Raw genomic sequence first — 27081 nt, 5'->3', positions numbered from 1 at the left:
CTGAAGAAACCTTATCAAAAGGTCCTACTTACAATGGGATCACACCCACAGGAATGGATTAAGTCCAAGAACATATTTTTCTGGGGTAAATGCAGCTCCAAACCACCACAACAGCCATCTGAGGAAGGGATATGAATCTCAGTTGTAGTTTGAAAACCTTTCATTGATACCTTCTGGTAAGACCAAGAAATTGCCACCATCATATTTTGCATGATAATATAATGTTGGAAGCTTGGAATAAAATCCTGAAGACCATAATGGAGCTCTCTTTGAAGAAATGATACATCACCATACTCTTTTTTTTTTTTTAATTAAATTCAGTTTTATTGAAATACATTCACATACCATACAATCATCCATGATATACAATCCACTGTCCACAGTATGATAACATTGCTATGCGTTCATCACCACAATCTATCTCTGAACATTTTCCTTACATCAGAAAGAACCAGAACAAGAATAAAAAATAAAAGTGAAAAAAGAACACCCAAATCATCCCCCCATCCCATCCCATTTGTCCTTTAGTTTTTATCCCCATTCCTCCACTCATCCATACTAGATAAAGGGGGTGTGATCCACAAGGTCTTCACAATCACACTGTCACCCCTTGTGATCTACATTATTATATAATTGTCTTCAGGAGTCCAGACTGCTGGGTTGGAGTTTGGTAGTTTCAGGTATTTACTTCTAGCTATTCCAATACATTAAAACCTAAGACGTGTTACCTATAATAGTGCATAAGAATGTCCACCAGAGTGACCTCTCGACTCCATTTGGAATCTCTCGGCCACTGAAACTATTTCGTCTCATTTTGCATCCCCCTTTTGGTCAAGAAGATACTCTCAGTCCCATGATGCCGGGTCCACATTCATCCCCGGGAGTCATACTCTGCGTTGCCAGGGAGATTTACGCCCCTGGGAGTCGGGTCTCACGTAGTGGGGAGGGCAGCGAGTTCACCTGTCGAGATGGCTCAGTTAGAGAGAGAGAGGGCCACATCTGAGCAACAAAGAGGTACTCAGGGGGAGACTCTTAGGCACCATTACATACAACTTTAGACTCTCCTTTGTGGTAATGAGCCTCATAAGGGCAAGTCCCATGCTCGAGGGCTCAGCACATCAAACCGCCAGTCCCAATGTTTGTGACAACATCAACACCAGTCCAGGTGAGGATGTCCAACACATCCGCACCTTCCCCCAGATCCTCGGGGCCATCACCATACTCTTAATGGCACAGAGGATGATCTAGTGTGCAAAACTGTGGATTTCAAAGACTGAATTGATGAGTGATTTGGATGAGTCAGCCATTTAACTTTTTATATATTCACAAGAGATAGAGATGCTAACATACTATGTCTAAATTTGTCTAAAAGAGTTCTTTCAATAAACAAAACTTCAAATCAATAAGAAAATAATGTATCACAACTTAATTGTCATTTATTTCTTAGAGCTACATAAATTATCGATACATCTTAAACTCTTAGATTCAATGACATACAGTGGGTTTTGCACACCACATCCTGTGAATTAACAGTGGCTCCTTACAGAGAAAACTTGAGAGGAACTTTGAGACCACATCCAGCCTTAGGAAAAAAGAGGAACATGGTGAGCAGTTACGTCACAATGAGAGCAGGAGCAAGAAGTGGGGCACTCCTGACATCCTTCTTCTGGACCAGCCTCTCTCCAAAACAATATTACTCCTTTATTTCTTAATTCTTCAACTTAAAAATATAAATATGGATGGTTTCTGAACCTTTTTTTAAAAGGAGGGGGAAAACCATGCTTTTAAAAATTGTGCACAAATCATTTTTTTTTTCTGGAATAAAACCCAAGGCTATTGAAGCTGTTCAGCAATGCCCTGCACAATCTGACCCCTAGCTGCATCTCTAGTTGTTCTCTCACTAGTTTCCTGATAAAATGCAAATAAAATATTGAATAGGAAATACACTAAGAAATATTGTTATCTGAAATTCAAACTTAGCCAGGTATCCAGTATTTTTATTTAGTAAATCTATCCCTCATTCACTCTGCTCCAGTCACCCTGGACTCCTCTTTGTCCCCCAAATCCCAAACTCTTTCCTTCCAAGTCTCCACAAATGCTAACCCCCCTTTTTTGTTTACCTAGCTCCACCTCATCCTCCAGATCCCAACCACTCCTAAGAGACTACTTCTTGGCTCCCTAATCTGAATCAAAGTTTCCCTGCTGAAACTTCTCATCACATCATTTTCTTTCTTCATAGCACTTGTCAAAATTTGTAATTACTCACTTTAACTTGTGCTAATGTGATTGGCATCTGTATTAGTTTCCTATTGCTGCTATAACAAATTATCAAAATGTAGTGACTTAAAGTAACTCACATGTATTATCTGGAGGTTAGAAGTGAAAAATGGATATGAAGGGATGTGTTCCTTCTGTAGGCTCTAGGGAAGAATCTCTTTCCTTGCCCTTTCCAGCTTCTAGAAGCTGCCTGCATTCCTTGATTGTGGCCTGCACTGGTCTGACCTCCCTCTGCTTCTGGCCTCACATCTCCTTCTCTGACTCTGACCTTCCTGTCTCCCAAGTCTTATAAGGGCCATTGTGATTTCATCAGGTCCATCCAGATAATCCAGGAAAATCTCCCATCTCAAGGTCCTTAACTCAATCACATCTACAAAGACCCTTCTGCCACATAAGGTAACACATTCACAGCTTCTTGGGATTAGGATATGGACATCTTTGAGGGGCTATTATTCTGTCTGCCATGGCATCCAACATATTGTGGAATGGAGCATGCCTATTTCCTCCACTATACATCTACCCCAGTGACTATAACAGGCACTAAATAAATGTTGGCAGAATGAATGAATATTTCTTTTTGTTGCCCTACTTAATATAAAAGCAAATAGCAAAATCCCCACACAACTTACCAAACACAACTGAATGATCTGAATTCTTAACTCAGAGATTTGGTATTTTTAAAGTTTTCTAGAGGCAGATGGATAAGAAATACTTCATGTGCCGTTGCGGCCTCGGAAGTGCCCTGATGCTTCTGTGCCTTCCTTCATCTCTCTTTCCCTCTCAGAAACACTGGATCTATTTGACCTTTCCTTCCTTCTTTAAACACTCCCCTATCTTGGCTTCCAGGACACCATATTCTCCTGATTTTCCTTCCACTTCTCTGAAAGTTCCTTCTTTGTTTGTTTTTGTGGTGCTGACTATTCCACCCGCCCATTAACACTGAAGTACCCGAGGCCTTGGTTCCTTTTGGTCTCTAACTACACTGATTTCCTAGGTGATCTCATCAGACCTGTGGTTTTAACATCATCTACATGCTAATGACTCCAAATTATAACTCCAGCTGCTCCATCTTAAAAACCTAACATCCTACTTGACATCTCCACCTGAACATCTAATAGATATTTCAAACTTAGAATGTCCCCAAACAGAACTTTTTATTCTCCTCACCCCCAAATATGTTTCTCCCTTCAAACATTCTACCTCAACAGGTAGCATCGCCATCCAACCAGTTACCATTCCATTCTTCTCTCCCATCCCAGCATTTAATCAATTAGTAAGTTCTGTTGATTCTGCCAAAAATGTATCTAAAATTCATCCACTTTACTCCATCTTTTTGCCCATCACCCTAACCCATACCTCCATCATCTCTAGACTGGCCGCCATACTAATCTACAGGTCTCCCTGCTTCCCTACTTCCCTTCTATACTACATTCTCCACACAGCAGCCAGAGTGTGGTCTTTTAAAAATGTCAGTCTGACCATGTCATTCTCCTGCTTAAGTCCCTTCAGTGGCTTCCCCCACACTCAGTTCCAGACTCCTTTCTTAGGCTGACAAGGCCTTTCAAGGTCTACCATTGTTTACACTTCTAGTCTCATCTTATGACACTCCCGCTCTCACTCACAGGTCCCCTCTAGTTTTCTCAAGCTTTCCAAGCTGGTTTATGTGTCAGAGCCTCAGCATATGCTGTTCCCTGTGCCTGGAACTCCTCCCCAGCTCTCTGCATGGCTGAGAACTTGTTCACCCTCAGATCAAATATCACTTCTGTAGAGAGACCCTCCCTAAACACCCTATCTACAGTAGCCCCTCAGTCATACTTAGTGACATTACCCCACTTATTCCCTGTCTGACACTTACCATGATCTGAAATCACCATTTTCATTTATGTATTTACTTGTGTATTGTCTTCCTTCCTCATTAGAGTATAATCTCATGAAGACAGGAAACTTGTCTACCTTGTTTGCCTCCAGACAAGGACCAAATGCACAGTAGGTGTTCAATAAGTATTGACTGACTGAGTGATTAAAGGAATAAATGATTTGATAAGGATAAATAGCCCAGAGCTTTCCAAGTATATCATCAGCCTGTTTCACTTTTGCAGTTACCAAATGGGGAGTCTCCCCTGGGGTATTCTGATTACCACATATTCTCAGAATCCAGTTGTCCTGGGCAGTGTACAGGGATGGTGGAGGTTGGGTGAACTGCCTCTAGCTTCATAGAGGCCATTCTGGAGCTAGGGAGCATCTGATGCTGTCCCTCTCTCTGCAGTCTGGTGATAAAGGAGCATCTTGGAGTATCAGCCCCACCACGCAGGCAGCGAAGGAACTGAGGAAAGCAGTGTTCCTCCTCAAAGTCAAAGGGAAGGGCTAGGTCTAGGCACAGGGTATAGCAGAAATTGGCACTTTCTAGACCAGATATTTGAGCAACATAGCTGTGGTCTGTGAAAGTGTCTCTATGTGTCTGTGAGAGCTGCATTTACCTAAAGTTCTGTAGTTCTTAAAGTCCAGACCCATACAGGGCAGGAGGAACCACAGCTGAGAGAAAGGTTCATCCTCCTTCCTGTGATCAGAAAAAGAGCTGTCAAATGGGATCCTAGCCAGGGTCAGAGCAGGAGATGGGGACAGCACAGGACAGCTCGATGGGACTCCACAGAGAAGGGAAATCCAGGGTGGGTGGAGCAGGTTTCTTTCTACTCCAGGAAATAATATACAAAACTGACCTGCTAAACTGCATAAGCATCCCAGGGTTCCTGGGGTACTCCCCGGGAAGGAAGCTCCAGGAGGACAGAAAGACATTCTTTCTATTTTTTTTAAATTCAGTTTTATGTGTATTCATACACCACACAATCATCCATGGTGCACAATCAACTGCCCACAGCACCACCAGATAGCCATGCCCTCATCACCCCAATCCATTCCCAAACACTTTCTCTACACCATAAAGAGTAAAAACAAGAATAAAAAACAAAAGTAGAAAAGAACACCCAAATCATCCTCCGCATCCCACCCCAATCTTCATTCATTCCCTGTCTCCACTTCTTTACCCATCCATCCCCACACCAGGTAAAGGGAGCATGATCTCCAAGGTCCCCACCACCACACTGCCACCTCTTCCAAGCTACATAACCACACAATTGTCCCCAAGAGTCAAGGCCACTGGGTTGGAGTTTGATAGTTTCAGGCATTTACTTCTAGCCTCTCCAATACACCAAAACCTAGAAAGGGATATCCACACAGTGCACAAGAACGCCCACCAGAGTTACCTCTCGACTCCACCCCAAATCTCTCAGCCACCGAAATGCCACGTTGCTTCATTCCACTTCCCCGCGTTGGTCAAGAAGATGCTCTCAATCCCACAATTCCAGGTTCAGGCCCATCCCCAGGAGTCATATCCCATGTTGCCAGGGAAATTTATACCCTTGAGAGTTGGGTCCCACATAGCAGGGAGGGCAGCAGGTCTATCCTCCAAGCCGGCTCAGATAGAGAGAGGGGGCCACATCCGAGCAACAAAGAGGCACTTGGGGAGATTCCCAGGCACAGCCACAAGCAAGCTTGGCCTCTCCCCCGCAGCAACAAGCCCCATGAGGGCAAGCACCAATATAAAGGGCCCGGCACACCAAAACATCAGTCCTCAGTGTTTTTGAGAACACCAGCAACAATCCAGCTGAGGAAGTCCAACACCTCCACACCTTCCCCCAGCTCTCCAGGGGGTCCCCCCACCTATGGATCTTTACTCTCTGCCCGAATTACTCTGGGATGTGTCGTCAAGGAAACACATTGTTGACAGCAGGTAGGATGGGGTCTCTGAGTCTTTAACATAAATCTAAAATGGGATGTTACTTAACTTCATATCTCAAGTAGGTAAAATTGGATATATGTTATATGTTGACAAAACTAGAATTTTCCAGAAGCATTTGCAAGCTTGACTTTGAACTCCACAGCGTTAGTATTTTACTGACTGTCAATATGCCAGGGACAAGAAATTATCATAAGAAACTCCATGGACAGGCACTTGAGTATTCTGTGCTCTCTTCTCGCCCCCTTAGTCTCCTCAGTGATATTTAACAAGGTACCTACTCGTGGCAACTAGAAACAAACCATGACGAGCCCTCATTCCTTCCCAGATTGAAAAATTAATGCTTTTCAAAGCACATTTCTTCCCTCATTTGGATCAGCGGTTCTCCACTGGGGGAGATTTTGTCCTCCATTGGGCATCTGGCAATGTCTGGAGGCATTTTTGGTCATTACAACTTGCGGAGAGGCTACTGGCTTCTAGCGGGAGAGGCCAGGACACTGCTAAACATCCTACGGTGCACAGGACGGCCCTACAACAAGAATTATCCTGTCCAAAATGTCAATAATGCCAAGTTTGAGAAACTCTGATTCAGATTAAAACATACTTAAATCTCTTCTCTGGGGTGGCTCTGCAATTACGAGTGTGAGAGGAAGAAGGGAAATTATTTGTGGTATTGAACAAAAGCTGATGGTTCATCTTGCAAACAATTCTGATCCAAAACAGTTTAAGACTCATTTCCTTTTTTTATTTAATGCTAGTGACATGTTAAGGAAGATTCCGATGGACTCCTTTCCTCCAGGCATTCTCCCCTCTTCATTGAGTAACCCCTTTAAATTGCAGGCAAACCCTTCAGACTGTTTGAAGCATTGCCCTCAACATATTAAAAGACCTCAAGTACATATTCCTTTGGAATTTCAGTACCACAAAAGTTACAAGGCCATTTAAAAGGATTACTTTAGAAGGTCTTTTATGGTTACTATTAAATAAATTATATTTTCAGTGTACTGGAGCTTTAAAGAAATAAAAGTAGACTCTGCCCCAGAGTGCTTGCAATATCCTGGTAGCCCCCATAAAATGAGGTACAAATGGGTACTTCAGTGGACAAATGTGGCCAGGTCTCCCTGGGGAAAAATTTACAAGGGAGACTATTTCAAATAGGGGACACAGGCAAAACCAGGGCTCTACCCACTGCTCAAGAACCAAGTGAATGCAGAGAGATGGTGTGATGGCTTGAAGCTACGTACTCCAGAAAAACATGTACTTAAACTTAATCCAGTCTTGTGTGGACTCATTGAAAATAAGATCTCTTCAAGATGTTACTTCAGTTAGGGTGTGGTCCACTTAACTCAGGATGGGTCTTAATTCGATTACTGGAATCCTTTGTAAGCACAATGGAATTCAGACAGAAAGAGAGAGAAAGCCATGGGAAGCAAGAAGCTGAAATTCAACGGAACCCAGAAGAGGAGGGAAAGGTTAGGAGAGGCCACCATGTGCATTGTCTTGTGACAGAGGAGCCTGGGACCAAGGATCACTGGCAGCCAGTTCCAGAACACTGGTCTTCAGGAAGAAGGTGTTGCCTTGATGACACTTTGATTTGGACTCTTTCCCAGCCTCAAAACTGTGAGCTGATAAATTCCCATCATTTAAACCAATCCATTGCATGGTATTTGCTTGAGCAGCCCAGGAAACTAAAACAAATGGGGTCTGAGGTATCTTACCACTCACTTTGCACCTGAGGTTAATCACTGGCTAGCAGGAGGGGAGGTCCCCAGGGGCCACCACCCAAGCTGATTGCTCAGTGTCCACCTTACAGTGAGAGAAGGTCAGCTCTGGGCCTTTGATTCAATTTTGATCACCAGGTATTTAATAGGAATAAATGCTGTAAACACAGAAATTTTTAACTTCCTTATGTGCTTTCTAAGCTTTCTAAGCACTGAAAATGCTGTTTCAGAGTAACAGATCCAAGGGGCAGGTAGTGTTTGTTTGCACTGTGCAGAGAGAGATGGCCCTGCAGGGTGGCTGCCTTTTCAGGGCTGTGGCCACCTGCAGTTACGAGGCTGAGAAAGAAGGAAAAGGATCTAGGCTTCCAGCAATCTAGCTTACTTAAGGTGCGCTATGATGCTCAAATGCCTCTCAACCAGAGGAGACATTAAAATATTGTTATAGAGGTGGGGCAAGATGGCAGACTGGTGAGCTGTCTGTTTTAGTTACTCCTCCAGGAAAGTAGGTAGAAAGCCAGGAACTGTGTGGACTGGACACCACAGAGCAATCTGACTTTGGGCATACTTCATACAACACTCATGAAAACGTGGAACTGCTGAGATCAGCGAAATCTGTAAGTTTTTGCAGCCAGGGGACCCGCGCCCCTCCCTGCCAGGCTCAGTCCCGTGGGAGGAGGGGCTATCAGTTCCGGGAAGGAGAACGGAGAAGTGCAGTGGCAGCCCTTATCGGAAACTCATTCTACTGATCCAAAATCCAACCATAGATAGACTGAGACCAGACACCAGAGAATCTGAGAGCAGCCAGCCCAGCAGAGAGGAGACAGGCATAGAAGAAAAAAAAACAACACGAAAAACTCCAAAATAAAAGCAGAGGATTTTTGGAGTTCTGGTGAACATAGAAAGGGGAAGGGCCCTGAGGCACATATGCAAATCCCGAAGAAAAGCTGATCTCTCTGCCCTGTGGACCTTTCCTTAATGGCCCTGGTTGCTTTGTCCCTTAGCATTTCAATAACCCATTAGATCTCTGAGGAGGGCCCGTTTGTTTTTTTTTTTTTTTAATCCTTTTTTCTTTTTCTACAACAATTAATCTAAGAAGCCAATACAGAAAGCTTCAAAGACTTACTATTTGGGCAGGTCAAGTCAAGAGCAGAACTAGGAGAGCTCTGAGACAAAACGCAATAATCCAGTGGCTGAGAAAATTCACTAAACACCACAACTTCCCAAGAAAAGGGGGGTGTCCGCTCACAGCCATCATCCTGGTGGACAGGAAACACTCCTGCCCATCGCCAGCCCCATAGCCCAGAACTGCCCCAGACAACCCAGTGTGACGGAAGTGCTTCAAATAACAGGCACACACCACAAAACTGGGCGTGGACATTAGCCTTCCCTGCAACCTCAGCTGATTGTCCCAGAGTTGGGAAGGTAGAGCAGTGTGAATTAACAAAGCCCCATTCAGCCATCATTTCAGCAGACTGGGAGCCTCCCTACACAGCCCAGGAGCCCAGAACTGCCCTGGGGGGACGGCACTCACCTGTGACATAGCACAGTCATCCCTCAACAGAGGACCCGGGGTGCACGGCCTGGAAGAGGGGCCCACTTGCAAGTCTCTGGAGCCATACGCCAATACCAAGGACTTGTGGGTCAGTGGCAGAGACAAACTGTGGCAGGACTGAACTGAAGGATTAGACTATTGCAGCAGCTTTAAAACTCTAGGATCACCAGGGAGATTTGATTGTTAGAGCCACCCCCCCCTCCCTGACTGCCCAGAAACACGCCCCATATACAGGGCAGGCAACACCAACTACACACGCAAGCTTGGTACACCAATTGGACCCCACAAGACTCACTCCCCCACTCACCAAAAAGGCTAAGCAGGGGAGAACTGGCTTGTGGAGAACAGGTGGCTCGTGGACGCCACCTGCTGGTTAGTTAGAGAAAGTGTACTCCACGAAGCTGTAGATCTGATAAATTAGAGATGAGGACTTCAATTGGTCTACAAATCCTAAAAGAACCCTATCAAGTTCAGCAAATGCCACGAGGCCAAAAACAACAGAAAATTATAAAGCATATGAAAAAACCAGACGATATGGATAACCCAAGCCCAAGCACCCAAATCGAAAGACCAGAAGAGACACAGCACCTAGAGCAGCTACTCAAAGAACTAAAGATGAACAATGAGACCATAGTACGGGAGACAAAGGAAATCAAGAAGACCCTAGAAGAGCATAAAGAAGACATTGCAAGACTAAATAAAAAAATGGATGATCTTATGGAAATTAAAGAAACTGTTGACCAAATTAAAAAGATTCTGGACACTCATAGTACAAGACTAGAGGAAGTTGAACAACGAATCAGTGACCTGGAAGATGACAGAATGGAAAATGAAAGCATAAAAGAAAGAATGGGGAAAAAAATTGAAAAAATCGAAATGGACCTCAGGGATATGATAGATAATATGAAACGTCCAAATATAAGACTCATTGGTGTCCCAGAAGGGGAAGAAAAGGGTAAAGGTCTAGGAAGAGTATTCAAAGAAATTGTTGGGGAAAACTTCCCAAATCTTCTAAACAACATAAATACACAAATCATAAATGCTCAGCGAACTCCAAATAGAATAAATCCAAATAAACCCACTCTGAGACATATACTGATCACACTATCAAACACAGAAGAGAAGGAGCAAGTTCTGAAAGCAGCAAGAGAAAAGCAATTCACCACATACAAAGGAAACAGCACAAGACTAAGTAGTGACTACTCAGCAGCCACCATGGAGGCAAGAAAGCAGTGGCACGATATATTTAAAATTCTGAGTGAGAAAAATTTCCAGCCAAGAATACTTTATCCAGCAAAGCTCTCCTTCAAATTTGAGGGAGAGCTTAAATTTTTCACAGACAAACAAATGCTGAGAGAATTTGCTAACAAGAGACCTGCCCTACTGGAGATACTAAAGGGAGCCCTACACACAGAGAAACAAAGACAGGACAGAGAGACTTGGAGAAAGGTTCAGTACTAAAGAGATTCGGTATGGGTACAATAAAGGATATTAATAGACAGAGGGGAAAAATATGACAAACATAAACCAAAGGATAAGATGGCTGATTCAAGAAATGCCTTCACGGTTATAACGTTCAATGTAAATGGATTAAACTCCCCAATTAAAAGATATAAATTCGCAGAATGGATCAAAAAAAATGAACCATCAATATGTTGCATACAAGAGACTCATCTTAGACACAGGGACACAAAGAAACTGAAAGTGAAAGGATGAAAAAAAATATTTCATGCAAGCTACAGCCAAAAGAAAGCAGGTGTAGCAATATTAATCTCAGATAAAATAGACTTCAAATGCAGGGATGTTTTGAGAGACAAAGAAGGCCACTACATACGAATAAAAGGGGTAATTCAGCAAGAAGAAATAACAATCGTAAATGTCTATGCACCCAATCAAGGTGCCACAAAATACATGAGAGAAACACTGGCAAAACTAAAGGAAGCAATTGATGTTTCCACAATAATTGTGGGAGACTTCAACACATCACTCTCTCCTATAGATAGATCAACCAGACAGAAGACCAATAAGGAAATTGAAAACCTAAAGAATCTGATAAATGAATTAGATTTAACAGACATATACAGGACATTACATCCCAAATCACCAGGATACACATACTTTTCTAGTGCTCATGGAACTTTCTCCAGAATAGATCATATGCTGGGACATAAAACAAGCCTCAATAAATTTAAAAAGATTGAAATTATTCAAAGCACATTCTCTGACCACAATGGAATACAATTAGAAGTCAATAACCATCAGAGACTTAGAAAATTCACAAATACCTGGAGGTTAAACAACACACTCCTAAACAATCAGTGGGTTAAAGAAGAAATAGCAAGAGAAATTGCTAAATATATAGAGACGAATGAAAATGAGAACACAACATACCAAAACCTATGGGATGCAGCAAAAGCAGTGCTAAGGGGGAAATTTATAGCACTAAACGCATATATTAAAAAGGAAGAAAGAGCCAAAATCAAAGAACTAATGGATCAACTGAAGAAGCAAGAAAATGAACAGCAAACCAATCCTAAACCAAATACAAGAAAAGAAATAACAAGGATTAAAGCAGAAATAAATGACATAGAGAACAAAAAAACAATAGAGAGGATAAATATCACCAAAAGTTGGTTCTTTGAGAAGATCAACAAGATTGACAAGCCCCTAGCTAGAGTGACAAAATCAAAAAGAGAGAAGACACATATAAACAAAATAATGAATGAAAAAGGTGACATAACTGCAGATCCTGAAGAAATTAAAAAAATTATAAGAGGATTCTATGAACAACTGTATGGCAACAAACTGGATAATGTAGAGGAAATGGATAATTTCCTGGAAACATATGAACAACCTAGACTGACCAGAGAAGAAATAGAAGACCTCAACCAACCCATCACAAGCAAAGAGATCCAATCAGTCATCAAAAATCTTCCCACAAATAAATGCCCAGGGCCAGATGGCTTCACAGGGGAATTCTACCAAACTTTCCAGAAAGAACTGACACCAATCTTACTCAAACTCTTTCAAAACATTGAAGAAAATGGAACACTACCTAACTCATTTTATGAAGCTAACATCAATCTAATACCAAAACCAGGCAAAGATGCTACAAAAAAGGAAAACTACCGGCCAATCTCCCTAATGAATATAGATGCAAAAATCCTAAACAAAATACTTGCAAATCGAATCCAAAGACACATTAAAAAAATCATACACCATGACCAAGTGGGGTTTATTCCAGGCATGCAAGGATGGTTCAACATAAGAAAATCAATCAATGTATTACAACACATTAACAAGTCAAAAGGGAAAAATCAATTGATCATCTCAATAGATGCTGAAAAAGCATTTGACAAAATCCAACATCCCTTTTTGATAAAAACACTTCAAAAGGTAGGAATTGAAGGAAACTTCCTCAACATGATAAAGAACATATATGAAAAACCCACAGCCAGCATAGTACTCAATGGTGAGAGACTGAAAGCCTTCCCTCTAAGATCAGGAACAAGACAAGGATGCCCGCTGTCACCACTGTTATTCAACATTGTGCTGGAAGTGCTAGCCAGGGCAATCCGGCAAGACAAAGAAATAAAAGGCATCCAAATTGGAAAAGAAGAAGTAAAACTGTCATTGTTTGCAGATGATATGATCTTATATCTAGAAAACCCTGAGAAATCGACGATACAGCTACTAGAGCTAATAAACAAATTTAGCAAAGTAGCGGGATACAGGGTTAATGCACATAAGTCAGTAATGTTTCTATATGCTAGAAATGAACAAACCAAAGAAACACTCAAGAAAAAGATACCATTTTCAATAGCAACTAAAAAAATCAAGTACCTAGGAATAAACTTAACCAAAGATGTAAAAGACCTATACAAAGAAAACTACATAACTCTACTAAAAGAAATAGAAGGGGACCTTAAAAGATGGAAAAATGTTCCATGTTCATGGATAGGAAGACTAAATGTCATTAAGATGTCAATTCTACCCAAACTCATCTACAGATTCAATGCAATCCCAATCAAAATTCCAACAACCTACTTTGCAGACTTGGAAAAGCTAGTTAATCAAATTTATTTGGAAAGGGAAGATGCCTCGAATTGCTAAAGACACTCTAAAAAAGAAAAACGAAGTGGGAGGACTTACACTCCCTGACTTTGAAGCTTATTATAAAGCCACAGTTGCCAAAACAGCATGGTACTGGCACAAAGATAGACATATAGATCAATGGAATCGAATTGAGAATTTGGAGATAGACCCTCAGATCTATGGCTGACTGATCTTTGATAAGGCCCCCAAAGTCACTGAACTGAGTCATAATGGTCTTTTCAACAAATGGGGCTGGGAGAGTTGGATATCCATATCCAAAAGAATGAAAGAGGACCCCTACCTCACCCCCTACACAAAAATTAACTCAAAATGGACCAAAGATCTCAATATAAAAGAAAGTACCATAAAACTCCTAGAAGATAATGTAGGAAAACATCTTCAAGACCTTGTATTAGGTGGCCACTTCCTAGACTTTACACCCAAAGCACAAGCAACAAAAGAGAAAATAGACAAATGGGAACTCCTCAAGCTTAGACGTTTCTGCATCTCAAAGGAATTTCTCAAAAAGGTAAAGAGGCAGCCAACTCAATGGGAAAAAATTTTTGGAAACCATGTATCTGACAAAAGACTGATATCTTGCATATATAAAGAAATCCTACAACTCAATGACAATAGTACAGTCGGCCCAATTATAAAATGGGCAAAAGATATGAAAAGACAGTTCTCTGAAGAGGAAATACAAATGGCCAAGAAACACATGAAAAAATGTTCAGCTTCACTAGCTATTAGAGAGATGCAAATTAAGACCACAATGAGATACCATCTCACACCAATTAGAATGGCTGCCATTAAACAAACAGGAAACTACAAATGCTGGAATGGATGTGGAGAAATTGGAACTCTTATTCATTGTTGGTGGGACTGTATAATGGTTCAGCCACTCTGGAAGTCAGTCTGGCAGTTCCTTAGAAAATTAGATATAGAGTTACCGTTCGATCCAGCGATTGCACTTCTCGGTATATACCCGGAAGATCGGAAAGCAGTGACACGAACAGATATCTGCACGCCAATGTTCATAGCAGCATTATTCACAATTGCCAAAAGATGGAAACAACCCAAATGTCCTTCAACAGATGAGTGGATAAATAAAATGTGGTATATACACACGATGGAATACTACGCGGCAGTAAGAAGGAACGATCTCGTGAAACATATGACAACATGGATGAACCTTGAAGACATAATGCTGAGTGAAATAAGCCAGGCACAAAAAGAGAAATAGTATATGCTACCACTAATGTGAACTTTGAAAAATGTAAAACAAATGGCTTATAATGTAGAATGTAGGGGAACTAGCAATAGAGAGCAATTAAGGAAGGGGGAACAATAATCCAAGAAGAACAGATAAGCTATTTAACGTTCTGGGGATGCCCAGGAATGACTATGGTCTGTTAATTTCTGATGGATATAGTAGGAGCAAGTTCACAGAAATGTTGCTATATTAGGTAACTTTCTTGGGGTAAAGTAGGAACATGTTGGAAGTTAAGCAGTTATCTTAGGTTAGTTGTCTTTTTCTTACTCCCTTGTTATGGTCTCTTTGAAATGTTCTTTTATTGTATGTTTGTTTTCTTTTTAACTTTTTTTTCATACAGTTGATTTAAAAAAGAAGGGAAAGTTAAAAAAAAAAAAAAAAAAACAAGGAAAAAAAAAAAAGATGCAGTGCCCCCTTGAGGAGCCTGTGGAGAATGCAGGGGTATTCGCCTACCCCACCTCCATGGTTGCTAACATGACCACAGACATAGGGGACTGGTGGTTTGATGGGTTGAGCCCTCTACCACAGGTTTTACCCTTGGGAAGACGGTTGCTGCAAAGGAGAGGCTAGGCCTCCCTATGGTTGTGCCTAAGAGCCTCCTCCCGAATGCCTCTTTGTTGCTCAGATGTGGCCCCGTCTCTCTAGCTAAGCCAACTTGAAAGGTGAAATCACTGCCCTCCCCCCTACGTGGGATCAGACACCCAGGGGAGTGAATCTCCCTGGCAAAGTGGAATATGACTCCCGGGGAGGAATGTAGACCCGGCATCGTGGGACGGAGAACATCTTCTTGACCAAAAGGGGGAGGTGAAAGGAAATGAAATAAGCTTCAGTGGCAGAGAGAATCCAAAAGGAGCCGAGAGGTCACTCTGGTGGGCACTCTTACGCACACTTTAGACAACCCTTTTTAGGTTCTAAAGAATTGGGGTAGCTGGTGGTGGATACCTGAAACTATCAAACTACAACCCAGAACCCACGAATCTCGAAGACAGTTGTATAAAAATGTAGCTTATGAGGGGTGACAAGGGGAGTGGGAAAGCCATAAGGACCACACTCCACTTTGTCTAGTTTATGGATGGATGAGTAGAAAAATAGGGGAAGGAAACAAACAGACAAAGATACCCAGTGTTCTTTTTTACTTCAATTGCTCTTTTTCACTCTAATTATTATTCTTGATATTGTTGTGTGTGTGCTAATGAAGGTGTCAGGGATTGATTTGGGTGATGAATGTACAACTATGTAATGGTACTGTGAACAATCGAAAGTACGATTTGTTTTGTATGACTGCGTGGTATATGAATATATCTCAATGAAATGAAGATTAAAAAAAAAAAAAAAGACATAATGCTGAGCAAAATAAGCCAGGCACAAAAAGAGAGATATTGTATGTTACCACTAATGTGAATTCTGTGAAAAATGTACAGTGTTTTATACTGTAGAATGTAGGGGACCTAGAGATACCAATTAGTGGAGGGGGAATGATAATCTAATAAGAACAGATAAACTATGGAGGGTAATCTCAATGTTATGGGAATGCTCAGGAATGATTATGGTTTGTAAACTTTCTTGGATATAGTAAGATCATGTTGGAAGCAATAGAGTTATTTTAGGTTTTTTTTTTCTCTTATTCCTTTGTTTTCTTAGGGGTTGTTAATTTTCTTGGGGTATGGTAGGAACATGTTGGAAGCAATGTAGTTATTTTAGATTATTTGTTTTTCTTACTCCTCTGTTTGGACATGGTTTATTAATTTTCTTGGGGTATGGTAGGAACATATTGGAAGCAAAGTAGGTATTTTAGGTTATTTGTTTTCCTTAATCCATTGCTTTGTTTGAAATGTTGTGGGGTTTTTTTGGTTGTTGTTTGCCTGTTTGTTTTTAATTTTTTGATAAACAAAGTTAAAAAATTGAAAAAAAATCAGTAGAAAAATGGGAGTAAAAACTAAATGACAAATAGGGTGGGATGGGGGGATGGTTTGGGTATTCTCTTTTCACTTTTATTTTTTATTCTTATTCTGATTCTTTCTGATGTAAGGAAAATGTTCAGAAATAGATTGTGGTGATGAACGCATAACTATATGATCATACTGTGAACAGTTGATTGTATACCATGGATGACTGTATGGTTTGTGAATATATTTCAATAAAACTGAATTAAAAAAAAAATATTGTTATAGCCCTTGATTCTGTACTTCCTGGTGGTCCTTACTGCTAAATCAGTGGCAATTATGATTCTTCATAGCCTAACTTGAGTTCTTTTTCTGCTATTTAGAATCACCTTGTCAACTGAAGGTATAATCTATAGTGTACCTGGAAGGCTGAGTTGACACTGAACTGCCTCCCCACTCTACTCTTCCATATTTTAATAAAAATAAAAATAAATGATAAATAAGTTATAAATGATTTATTTCTAGACATGTGTGTCATTCAACCAATGGTTAAGTGTCTGTTCTCTATGGGGAGGTGGATGGGCATTGTGCCCAGTGCTGTGGTGGGGAAAATCTGGACAAGGTCTGTGTACTCATCGAGCTTTACTATGTGGTAGACTGCTGAAAAACAGGCTTGCAGCTATAAGGCATCAGGGCATTTTTATATCCAAGTGGTCTGAATTCCTCAAATTGAGGCTACAGTGTGCTCAGAGATGTAGAGCCCAATCTTACCACTTCAAAAGATTTATTAGACACACAGTGGTGAGGAGAGGCAGGCATTTAGGGTCACTGCAGATTGTGCATGACATCACTCCAGGGTCTCCATACACAAATGGCACCCTAGAAAGCTTGTGGCATGGACATCCATACATGGTGGCTCCATGCTTACCATCCTCTTCAACTTCACTTCATCCAAAGCTACATTCCTGCCAGTGCCCACACCGCAGGCTTCCATGACCCTACCTTAATTCTTGTTGCCATCAGCCAGAGACTCAGACGCTTTATCAGCAGTTCTCACCTGGTGCTTGAATGTCATGTCTAGCTATCAAAAGTATCTCATCTCATTTATCACTACTAAAGTACCAATGTTTAAAAATAATAATTTTCATAGGTTAATTAGTGTCACTTGTCCCACACTAGATTCCTGGTTTCATTTAAAAATTTTCTTTCCTTTCCATTTTGGTGCCTCTACTATTACTCTTCTCTCTGCTTAATATTTCTTGCTCCAACGACAAGTGCTATATCCTATCTAATTCCTCCAACAGGAATTTATCCACCATCATTCTGTGCTCTTGTGACATTCTTACTGTAAATTCCTTTGTATGTATTCTATTGTGATTTCATTTATTTGTGCATCTTACCTTGGTTATTAGATCGTATGCTCCCACAGAGATAAATCCAGGTTTCTGCAAAGCACTAAACACAGGGACTTACACATAGAAGGTTATTGGTAAAGGTTCGAATTAGACTAGACACCAAAGCTGTCAATGAATCAGAAAGCAAAAATTTAAGCATCATCTAGATCACTTTGACTCAAGGGGGTTTTGTTTGTTTTTCTTGATGTCCCCTCTGCCCAGATCTTTTCCACAGGAACTAGCCTCCAGGTGTGTGTTTTTTTCCTGTGACATTTCCCCAACTGGGGGCTGGAGATGGAAGGGCAGGAGACTCCTACCATGGCTTCTTAGTCCTTTTTCCTGGACTTTGATCCTGCTGGAGTATTGTCTGTGCCCTTGTATTAGAATGTGTTGAGCACAGCTTTCCAGCACTGATGACTGTGATAAAACAACTTAAATTTAAATCAGACCTGTTTCTTTTTTCCATGAACTTTGTCTATTAACTCTACATGTTGCCATAGTGATTTTTTTTTTTTTTTCTTATGTGATATAATTTACCCTACTACTTCAGGCTAAGGGTTGCTGGAAAGACTGTCATAATATGACGAATGCATCATTTCCCGCAGAATACAGCATTTGGGCTGCACCTTCCTTTTCTCCACTGTGCCACAAATTACTCCTGTATGGCTGTGGAAAGTTCCTACTACAGATCGGTCATCCAGTTGGGGCTGGATGGCTCCTCCATCCCCTCCAGCTGCAGCCCTACTAGAAAATCAGGCAGGGGGATGACTTACTTAGCATAATAATGCTGGTGGATAATTCACTATTCTGGGGACTTGGAGGGGTTTTAAGCCTCCTAAGATAATTAGATAAAGCAACCAAGAATTAGGATGGTGCCCAAATAGAAAGGTTTCAGTTCTGTGTTTGCCACTATTTTATTATATATAGCACAGTGGTACAAACTTGGCTAAGTTACTGTGTCATTTTGAGGAAGTTATTTAACCTGAGTCTCAATTATTGTACCTATTCAAGAAGTTACTTTGAGAATCAAGTAAGAATTCACACAAAGCATGTCAATAGCATGCCTGACACATAGTAAATGTTCAATGAGAAATACCTATTATGATTATGATTATGGAAGCTCAGGCAAGACGCTTTTCTCATTGGTAACTCTATCCTTTCCTCTTCAAAACAGAGATTATGGCTGTCATTTCAAGTCAGCTTTGTAACTTAATATCCATTAAGTGCACTAAGGGTCTCAGATGAAAGCCTCTCTTTGAAGGGAGAAATTTAGACAATTTTTCAGAAAAGCAGTTAGCTATGATTTAATATGAAATATTTGCTCTCCTAATACTTTATTAATAAAACTGGTCCCAACTCTGTAAGCTTTCTAAATGTTCCAATTCATTATTTTAAGTGCCTCTTTATCAAATGAAAACATCTGTGTTGAAACAACTTTGATTCAGTACTTTGTCACAGTGACAGTGGTATTTGTCAGGCCTACAATAAATCTCTTTCCATGTTTGCATACATCTGAGATGCTCAGCAATCAATTAGAGAGAGAAGAAGCTTTTTTAGTAAGAATAAAATAGCAGACAAGAGTAGAGGAGCCTTTTATCTGTCAGGTTACAAAAGACTTTTTGATATTCTCTCTCTCTTTCTTAAATGTGGGGGGCACATCACTGATTCCCAATTTGAAAACCAAATCCGAAAGTGGGGTGAGTTGAAAGTCATACCTAGCTCTGGTTGCCAAGGCTCTATGGAGAAATGCTAAGAGTCATGAAGCCTGCTGTTCTAGTTTGCTAATGCTGCTGGAAGGCAAAACACCAGACATGGACTGGCTTTTATAAAGGGGGTTTATCTGGTTACACAGTTACAGTCTTAAGGCCATAAAATGTCCAAGGTAATGCATCAACACTTCACTGGGGGATGGCCAATGGCGTCCAGAAAACCTCTGTTAGCCAAGAAGGCATGTGGCTGGCATCTGCTCTAAGTTCTGGTTTCAAAATGGCTTTCTCCCAGGGCATTCCTCCCTAGGCTGCAGCTCCTCTTCAAAATATCACTCTCAGTTGCTCTTGGGGCATTTGTCCTCTCTTAGCTTCTCCAGAGCAAGAGTCTGCTTTCAACAGCCGTTTTCAAACTGTCTCTCAACTGCAGCAACTCTCTCAGCTCCTGGGCATTCTTCAGAGTGTCTCTCTTGGCTGTAGCAAGCTCGCTCCTTCTGTCTGAGCTTATATAGTGCTCCAGTGAACTAATCAAGGCCCACACTAAATGGGCAGGGCCATGGCTCCATGGATATTATCTAATCAGAGTTATCTCCTACAGTTGGATGGGTCACATCTCCATGGAAACACTCAATCCAAGAATTACAATCTAATCAACACTAATACTTCTGCTCACACAAGACTGCATCAAAAATACTGTGTTTTGGGGGACATAATACGTTCAAATTGGCACACCTGCCTCAGACCATATAAGCAATACTCTGTACATATGGATGTCACATGCCCCACCTCCCAGCTGAAAACGCAAAGTAGACAGGCAAACAGATCCTCTAACAGTGCCTAGCACATAACAGGCAATTAATATATTTTTCTGGTGAATCAATAAACTTTTTTCTACCTCTGGTTCCCCCATTTGAACATGTTAGGACTACAGATGTAGTAGTAGAATCTCCCATATAAATGGGCCAGCAAAACCCAGAGAGAAAACAGAGTTGATAAAGCAAGAGAAGAGGGATCAACAGTCATCCTTAGGAAAGAGAAGATGGGAACTGCTGGGCCTCCTGGGTATCATTAATAGGGAACGCAAATGACTATGGAGCATGTTCTGAAATCATAAGAATTCAGCAAGATTCCTTGGCTTTCTGCCTTCCCCACATGTGAGACTGTTTTCCTGCAGAAATTAAGAGGGAACCCTTTAAAATGTTCCTGGACAGGAAAGACAAGGAACTTGAAGCTTCTCACTCTCCAGCTGGTCATGAGTGGCAAGGAATCCCCAGGCACAAAGGGGATGGTGGCGAGTAATTAAAGGAAAGGAAGCAGGTCAAGTCCCTGAAGGCTGTACCAAGGAAACAGAAAGAACACGTGTGGATAGCAGAGGCCAGGGATCGTCCCTGGGGTCTCAACAGTTAGAGTGTGTAATTTCCCTCAATTAGCTGCATCTGTGCCACCCAGAGACCTCAAAGGGAGCAGCTAGTATTATTTTATGTAAGACTTCCTATGTGCCAGGCACAGTTTATGGGCTAGGTACCCTGGTTATTCCTATTTCATAGATGAGGAAAGCGAGGCACAGAGGTATTGTTATGTATCATGTCCAAGGTCAAGGACTGGTAAATGGCAGGGTCAGGATTGGATCCTAGGTGATATGGGCTCTGGGACATTTAACAACTACATTAATTATTCTTCTGTCAAGAGGTTATAGGTGAGGATTTGGACCTCAGCTTTAACCATCATTATTTGTTTAAATTTGAGAAGGATAAAAAAATTCAATGACAAAGTACTATTAACATCTTGGATTAATTAAAAATTTCTCCCCCAAAAAATAAAAGTAAGAATTTTAACAATATAATCATGAAAAAAAGGAGCAATTTCATCAAGGAGCACATCTAGTGTAAAAACAAAAAGTCACTAAAGACGCCTGCTGAAGAAGCACAAGTAGTGAACTAATTAGTTGTAAGCACAGCTTGGCAAATGATGACCTGCCAACAAGACCCCAAATCACCTAGAAACAAGTCCATCCAACATGCATGGAGCTCCGTGTCTCTGCCCAACTGTGCCACCATGCACATGCTTGCATTGATCTGACCTGCATATGCACTTGTGAGGGATTACCAAATGTATTCGAACATCCTAGAAAAAGGGACTCAATTAGCAGGCACAGGCATGGCTAAATAAAGCAGACAAAACAAAACATGGTTAGCAAAGTTTATTGGGTGGTGAACATTGGCAGGCCCCTATCCTCAGACACACAAATGTGGACACACATAACCAGTCTATACTGTTGCAGGGTAAGCAAAACATAAAAAAGTAGAATATGGAATAGATTTGGAGGCATCACAAAAAAGCATTGGCTCTCAACTGGCTTCTGCTGGGTCTACATTTTCAGTTCACAGTGTTTTGGCACCTGTATCAATCACTATTTTTGGAGCAAATTAGCATAGCCACATCTCCACTGTGGTAACCGGACTCCAAGATGGTTCCTAATGATCCCTGTTCACACCCTTGTGCAGTTGCATCCCACACTGTACTAGGGTTGATCCATGTAACCAGTAGAATATGGCATGAATGATGGGATGTCACTTCTGAGGTCAGGTTATAAAAAAACATTGGGGCATCCACCTATCTCTCTCTCTCTCTCCCTCCCTCCCTCTCTCTCTCTCTCTCTCTTTTTCTCTCTCATCACTTGCTCTGGGGAAGGCCAGCTGCCCTACTGTGTGCAGCCCTGTGAAGACACCCATGTGCCCAAACTGAAGCCTCCTGCCAAGAGGAGACAGCTTGGAAGCACATCCTCCAGTACAGTCAAGCCTTTAAATATCTTCACTGCAACCTCAGGAGAAACCCTGAGCCAGAACCACCCAGCTAAACTGCTCCCAGATTCCTGACTCCCGGAAACAGTGTGAGAGATATATATATTTGTTGCTCTAAGCTATGAGTTTGGAGATAAACTGTTACACAGCAATGGAGAAAGTATGCCTCCACTTGGCTAACACTTGGCAGTTTAGGTTGCATGCTTTCTTCTTCACTGTAGATGGACTTAGGCAAGTTTCACCCAAACTTACACTGGGTCAGCCCATCATGTCATCATGTGAATATGGCCCTTTCAGGCCTTTCTTTTCACAGACTTGGGTCCAGAGATGTGAGATGACTTGTCTGTGATCACCCAATGTCAAAATCATTGCCCTTTTTGGTACCTCCAAATCAGCCAGGAGCCTCTGGGGCACACAGCTAATCATTGAGACCACAGACAGTGATTGAGTGGGAACTGGGAGAGTCCTTTTTATCCTTGATGGTCTTAATACTTCTGCTGTTTCTCCAAGACAGTCAGTCTCCAGGGATATAGACAAAATGGTTTGAAGAGTCAGGAATCAAACCAAGCCCAGATTTTCTTTTTCTCTTTTCTGCTTGGCTGAAAATTCTTGCATGGTGTGCTGGTTTGAATCTATTATGTGCCCCAGAGAAGCCATGTTCTTTAATGAAATCTTGTGGGGGCAGACTTACCAGTCTTTTGATTAGGGTAGAACCTTTTGATTGAATGTTTCCATGGAGATGTGACTCATCCAACTGTGGGTGAGACCTTTTGATCAGATCATTTCCATGGAGGTGTGACCCCACACATCCAGTGATCAGTTCACTGGAGTACTTTGAGAGCACGCACAGAGAGAAGTTGCTCAGAGAAGCTGAGAGAGACATTTTGGAGAGAAACTAAGATATGTAATCCAGAGTTTGCCCCCAGGTGAAGCTAAGAGCCGACACAGACCCAGATGCTTGGAGATGCTGGGAGACGCAGACAGAAGGATGTTTGGAGATACTAAGCTAGGAGATGAAACCCAGAAATCACCCCGAAGAACCTAAGAGAGGACTCACATATGCTTAGAGAGAAATGCCCCAGGAGAACCAAGCAGAGAGTTGAGAGAAGCTAAGAGAGACAGAAGCCCAGAGACATTTTGGATAAAGCCATTTTGAAACACAGCCTAGGAGCAAAGGACCAGCAGATGCCAGCTAAGTGCCTTCCCTGCTGACAGAGGTGTTCTGGACCACATTGGCCTTCCTTCAGTGAAGTTATCCTCTTGTTGATACCTTAGTTTGGATACTTTTATGGCCTTAGAACTGTAAATTTGTAACCTAATAAACTCCCTTTATAAAAGCCAATCCATTTCTGGTATTTTGCATAATGGCAACATTAGCAAACCGGAACACATGGCTTGGCCCACTGGTCAGATGGCAGCCCCATAGAGGAGGAGAGTGACCTCACTGGCACTGGAGGACACAGTGCATTCTCAGCCTCAGATTCCTGACTCCCACGAGGCATCACTCAAGCTTTAGAGTCTTCAGGATATGTTTTATTAAGAGTGTTTTCCCAGCCCAACCTTGGAAACTCAAGCATATGGTCCAATATTATTGACTACTTGGTTTCACTCCTATCTTTTATAGACCTTCAGACATAGTCTTGACAATGCAATAATCTTAAACCAGTAAATAACTGTAGCAAGAATAAATCAGTAAGAATAAATTCCAATACTACTGATAAGATATGTTTATTTCCTAAAAGGTTTGTGTCAGATCATCAAGCTGGTAGTTCCCATGTGTGAAGGAACATACAGGCTACTGATCTAGGGGTGAAGGTACCCATACGACAGGATAATAAGGGCCCTAAACTCTAAAGCAGTGTTTCTCAAACCTCAGTGAACATCTGAATCCCCAGGTAGGCTTATTAGAACAATCGGTTCAGTCCCAACCGCAAAGTTTCTGATTCAAATAGAACTGGAGTGGGATCTGGGAATTGGCATTTCTAACAAGTTCCCAGGTGATGCTGACCACACTTTAAGAAAAACTACTCTGAGGCTTAGATTTAAGGATCACAAACTCAAGGGCCTTCAGCAGCCAAGTTCAGAACCATAAAGAGCTGAGTGTCATATTAGGGCAGGGTGAGGCCTGTGGTGTGCTGTAAAACATACCCAGGATTTTAAAACCATTCAAATCAAACATATTTTTTAAGCATAGTGCAAGACAACAGATGTTTGGGACCTGGACTTGGGTGTCTGTCATCAGCCTTCACTCCAACAGTTTCAAATGCACCCTTCAAAAAAAGCATAGAAACTGTGCTTATCTGACTTTCCACTGAACAAACCAAACCTAGGCTCCAGAATCTGAATGTTGGCATTTGGAGCATAATCAGAGTTCTCTAAATTGGATTCAGTTGCTTTTTTTCCCCCTACTCCTTTTCTAGAGAAGTTATAGATTATTAATTATCACTGTATTGCATTACCTAATATCCTTTGGAAATGAGCTGAAATTGCTACCTGGGAAATGCCATGATTAGAACATCTTCTAAGAGTTTGCAAAGTAAGCTGGATATTCCCCACTTCCCCCCCAGACTCACTTTCCACCCTGCTCTGAGCTCAAGGAGGCTGACTTCTGGGGACCAACTGAACTGGGCTCCCTTGCCTTCCAGTTTCTGGTTTGGGTTGCCCAATGTGAGGCACTGATAGGAGACGGGAAGACAAGAGCAGACAGAGACCCCTCCCTACTGGGCCATGGTTGGCAGTGTTTGTGTCCTTCTAAGGCCACACCCCCCAACAGTGGCTTTCTCCTAGAGTTACAGCTGCTTTCTCTGGGAAGCCACTCCTTACCCTTATCCACTCATGTCTAAGCGCAGAAACAGCATCCTGCTTCACCATCCTTTGTTGGTTCCCCGTAGCCTTAAAGTCCCTTTACTAAACTCCACTTAATCATTCCTTTTATGTGTGTCATGTGTTTCTGACCTGGACCCTAACTGACTCACAATTTTACTGTACAAAACAGAGAATATTCTTCATGAGTAGCAATGTAACAAGTCGATTTAGTAGCAACAAAGCAAATAGCGGACCAGAGGTCATTTACCCTTTGGTGAAGATAAATGCTAAATGGTTGCCCATGTTTGTCCAAGTGCCAATAAGTATTCCAAGTCTGGAACCCAGGTTCAGATTACTTGGTGAGAGGCCAGACCGGCACAGTGTCAGCCTTCCCTACAGGGTTCCTACTGCTGGAGCCTCGTGATGGTTTGTTATTGTTACTAAGTGACCCTTGGCTCAGCGGCCTCTGAAGGCACTGGGAGGGAGGCCCGGGTAAGAGACTTGTTAGTATAGCGCAGGTACCACAGAGCCAGGATTCAGACCCATGCATCTAGCACCTCAGCACAATTGTTCCAATTTCTCCGGTTTGTCAGTGACACATCTGGAACAAGTGTCAACCCTTTATTTCCGCAGGGTTCTTGCAATGGAAAGCGCCACAAGTAACTAAAAGCAGAACTCAATATCCACAAATTGGCCTGCTGGCAAAATCAGGCTGCTGGGCACTCGTTAGGAGTGACAGGTCAGTATCACTTCTTAGTCTGTGACATGAAAATACAAACCACACAGGGCCATGAGGCAAAGCCATAGTGAAAGTTGCAAACTGGTAGCTTCCAGGAACCAAGCAACCCAGGGGCATGTTTCAATTGACCCAAGTGATGTTCTTATTTTTATTTTTTTCAATTGGTTGCCAACATTTAGTATTTAGGAGATTTCATATAAAAATTTGGACTTTCAGACTATGTTGAGAAAAATTTCTCATAGCAGTACCATGCTGCACATAGGGTAGAACAATACTTGATAAACCTTGACGGAAATATTAAATTGTTAACTATAAGAGACTGAGGATGATTCAGTGTTGCCCATCACCCAGAGAGACTTTTACTAATAGCCAAGTATCTGCTGACAGCAATGCAGCTACCAGAAATGGATGAACAGAGGATATATATTAGGTCTGCCTCAGGTTCAACAAGCAGGTTACCTGTGATTTCAAAATTGCTGAGGAATGATCTTATGCAAGGGTGCTCTTTTCTTTTATCCCTGGAATGGTAGGAGACAGCCATTTAACAGGTAGCATGGGAATGGGAAGTGGTTACACTGTCCTCAGAATGAAAACCACACTTCCCTCCACGTGTGGCAATAAAGTAATAGCTAGAAGAAGGTGCTTCTATGAAAACCAAACTTTCTGGCTTCTAGGCCTGTTCCACTGAGATGAAGGCTCTCTGCCACAGCAACGGACAAGACTGCAGGTTTGGAAACACAGCCTTCCCAAGCACGTCGAGTGAAGAGTGACATTAGATTCCCTGGGCTTCCCAAGAAGGTGGGCAGCTGGGACCACGTGTGCCCCATTCCGCCATGGTCTGATGTAACTAGAGGCTCCCACTTCAGGGTGGGGCCAACCATCCTCGGCACCTTCTCTCACCGGATCCTTTTTCCCCTCTGTCATCCAGTCCTTACACTCACACGCACACCCCACTTTAAAGACCAGGAACAAGCAGAGGTTTATGGAGAAAAAGATGTGACTAGGCTCTGAAGGGCGAACATTTCATTCCTCAACTTGAGTC

At 41.9% G+C, this 27081-nt stretch overlaps 1 protein-coding gene across 1 annotated transcript in view; it reads right to left on the bottom strand.

Annotated features, from left to right (window-relative positions):
• The window catches only part of SLC35F4 (solute carrier family 35 member F4), a 99766-nt gene extending 72900 nt beyond the window's left edge, over window positions 1–26866 (bottom strand). Inside the window, exon 1 of the mRNA XM_037835041.1 lies at window positions 26700–26866. Within this exon, the coding sequence (XP_037690969.1) occupies window positions 26700–26866 (167 nt within the window). The remainder of the gene's footprint in view (window positions 1–26699) is intronic.
• Between the last annotated feature and the right edge of the window lie 215 nt (window positions 26867–27081).

Source organism: Choloepus didactylus, chromosome 4 (assembly GCF_015220235.1).
Source record: "Choloepus didactylus isolate mChoDid1 chromosome 4, mChoDid1.pri, whole genome shotgun sequence".
In the NCBI taxonomy this organism is placed as follows: domain Eukaryota; kingdom Metazoa; phylum Chordata; class Mammalia; order Pilosa; family Megalonychidae; genus Choloepus; species Choloepus didactylus.
The sequence above is the reverse complement of the archived record's forward strand: the minus strand, read 5'-3'. Positions and strand labels throughout refer to the sequence as shown.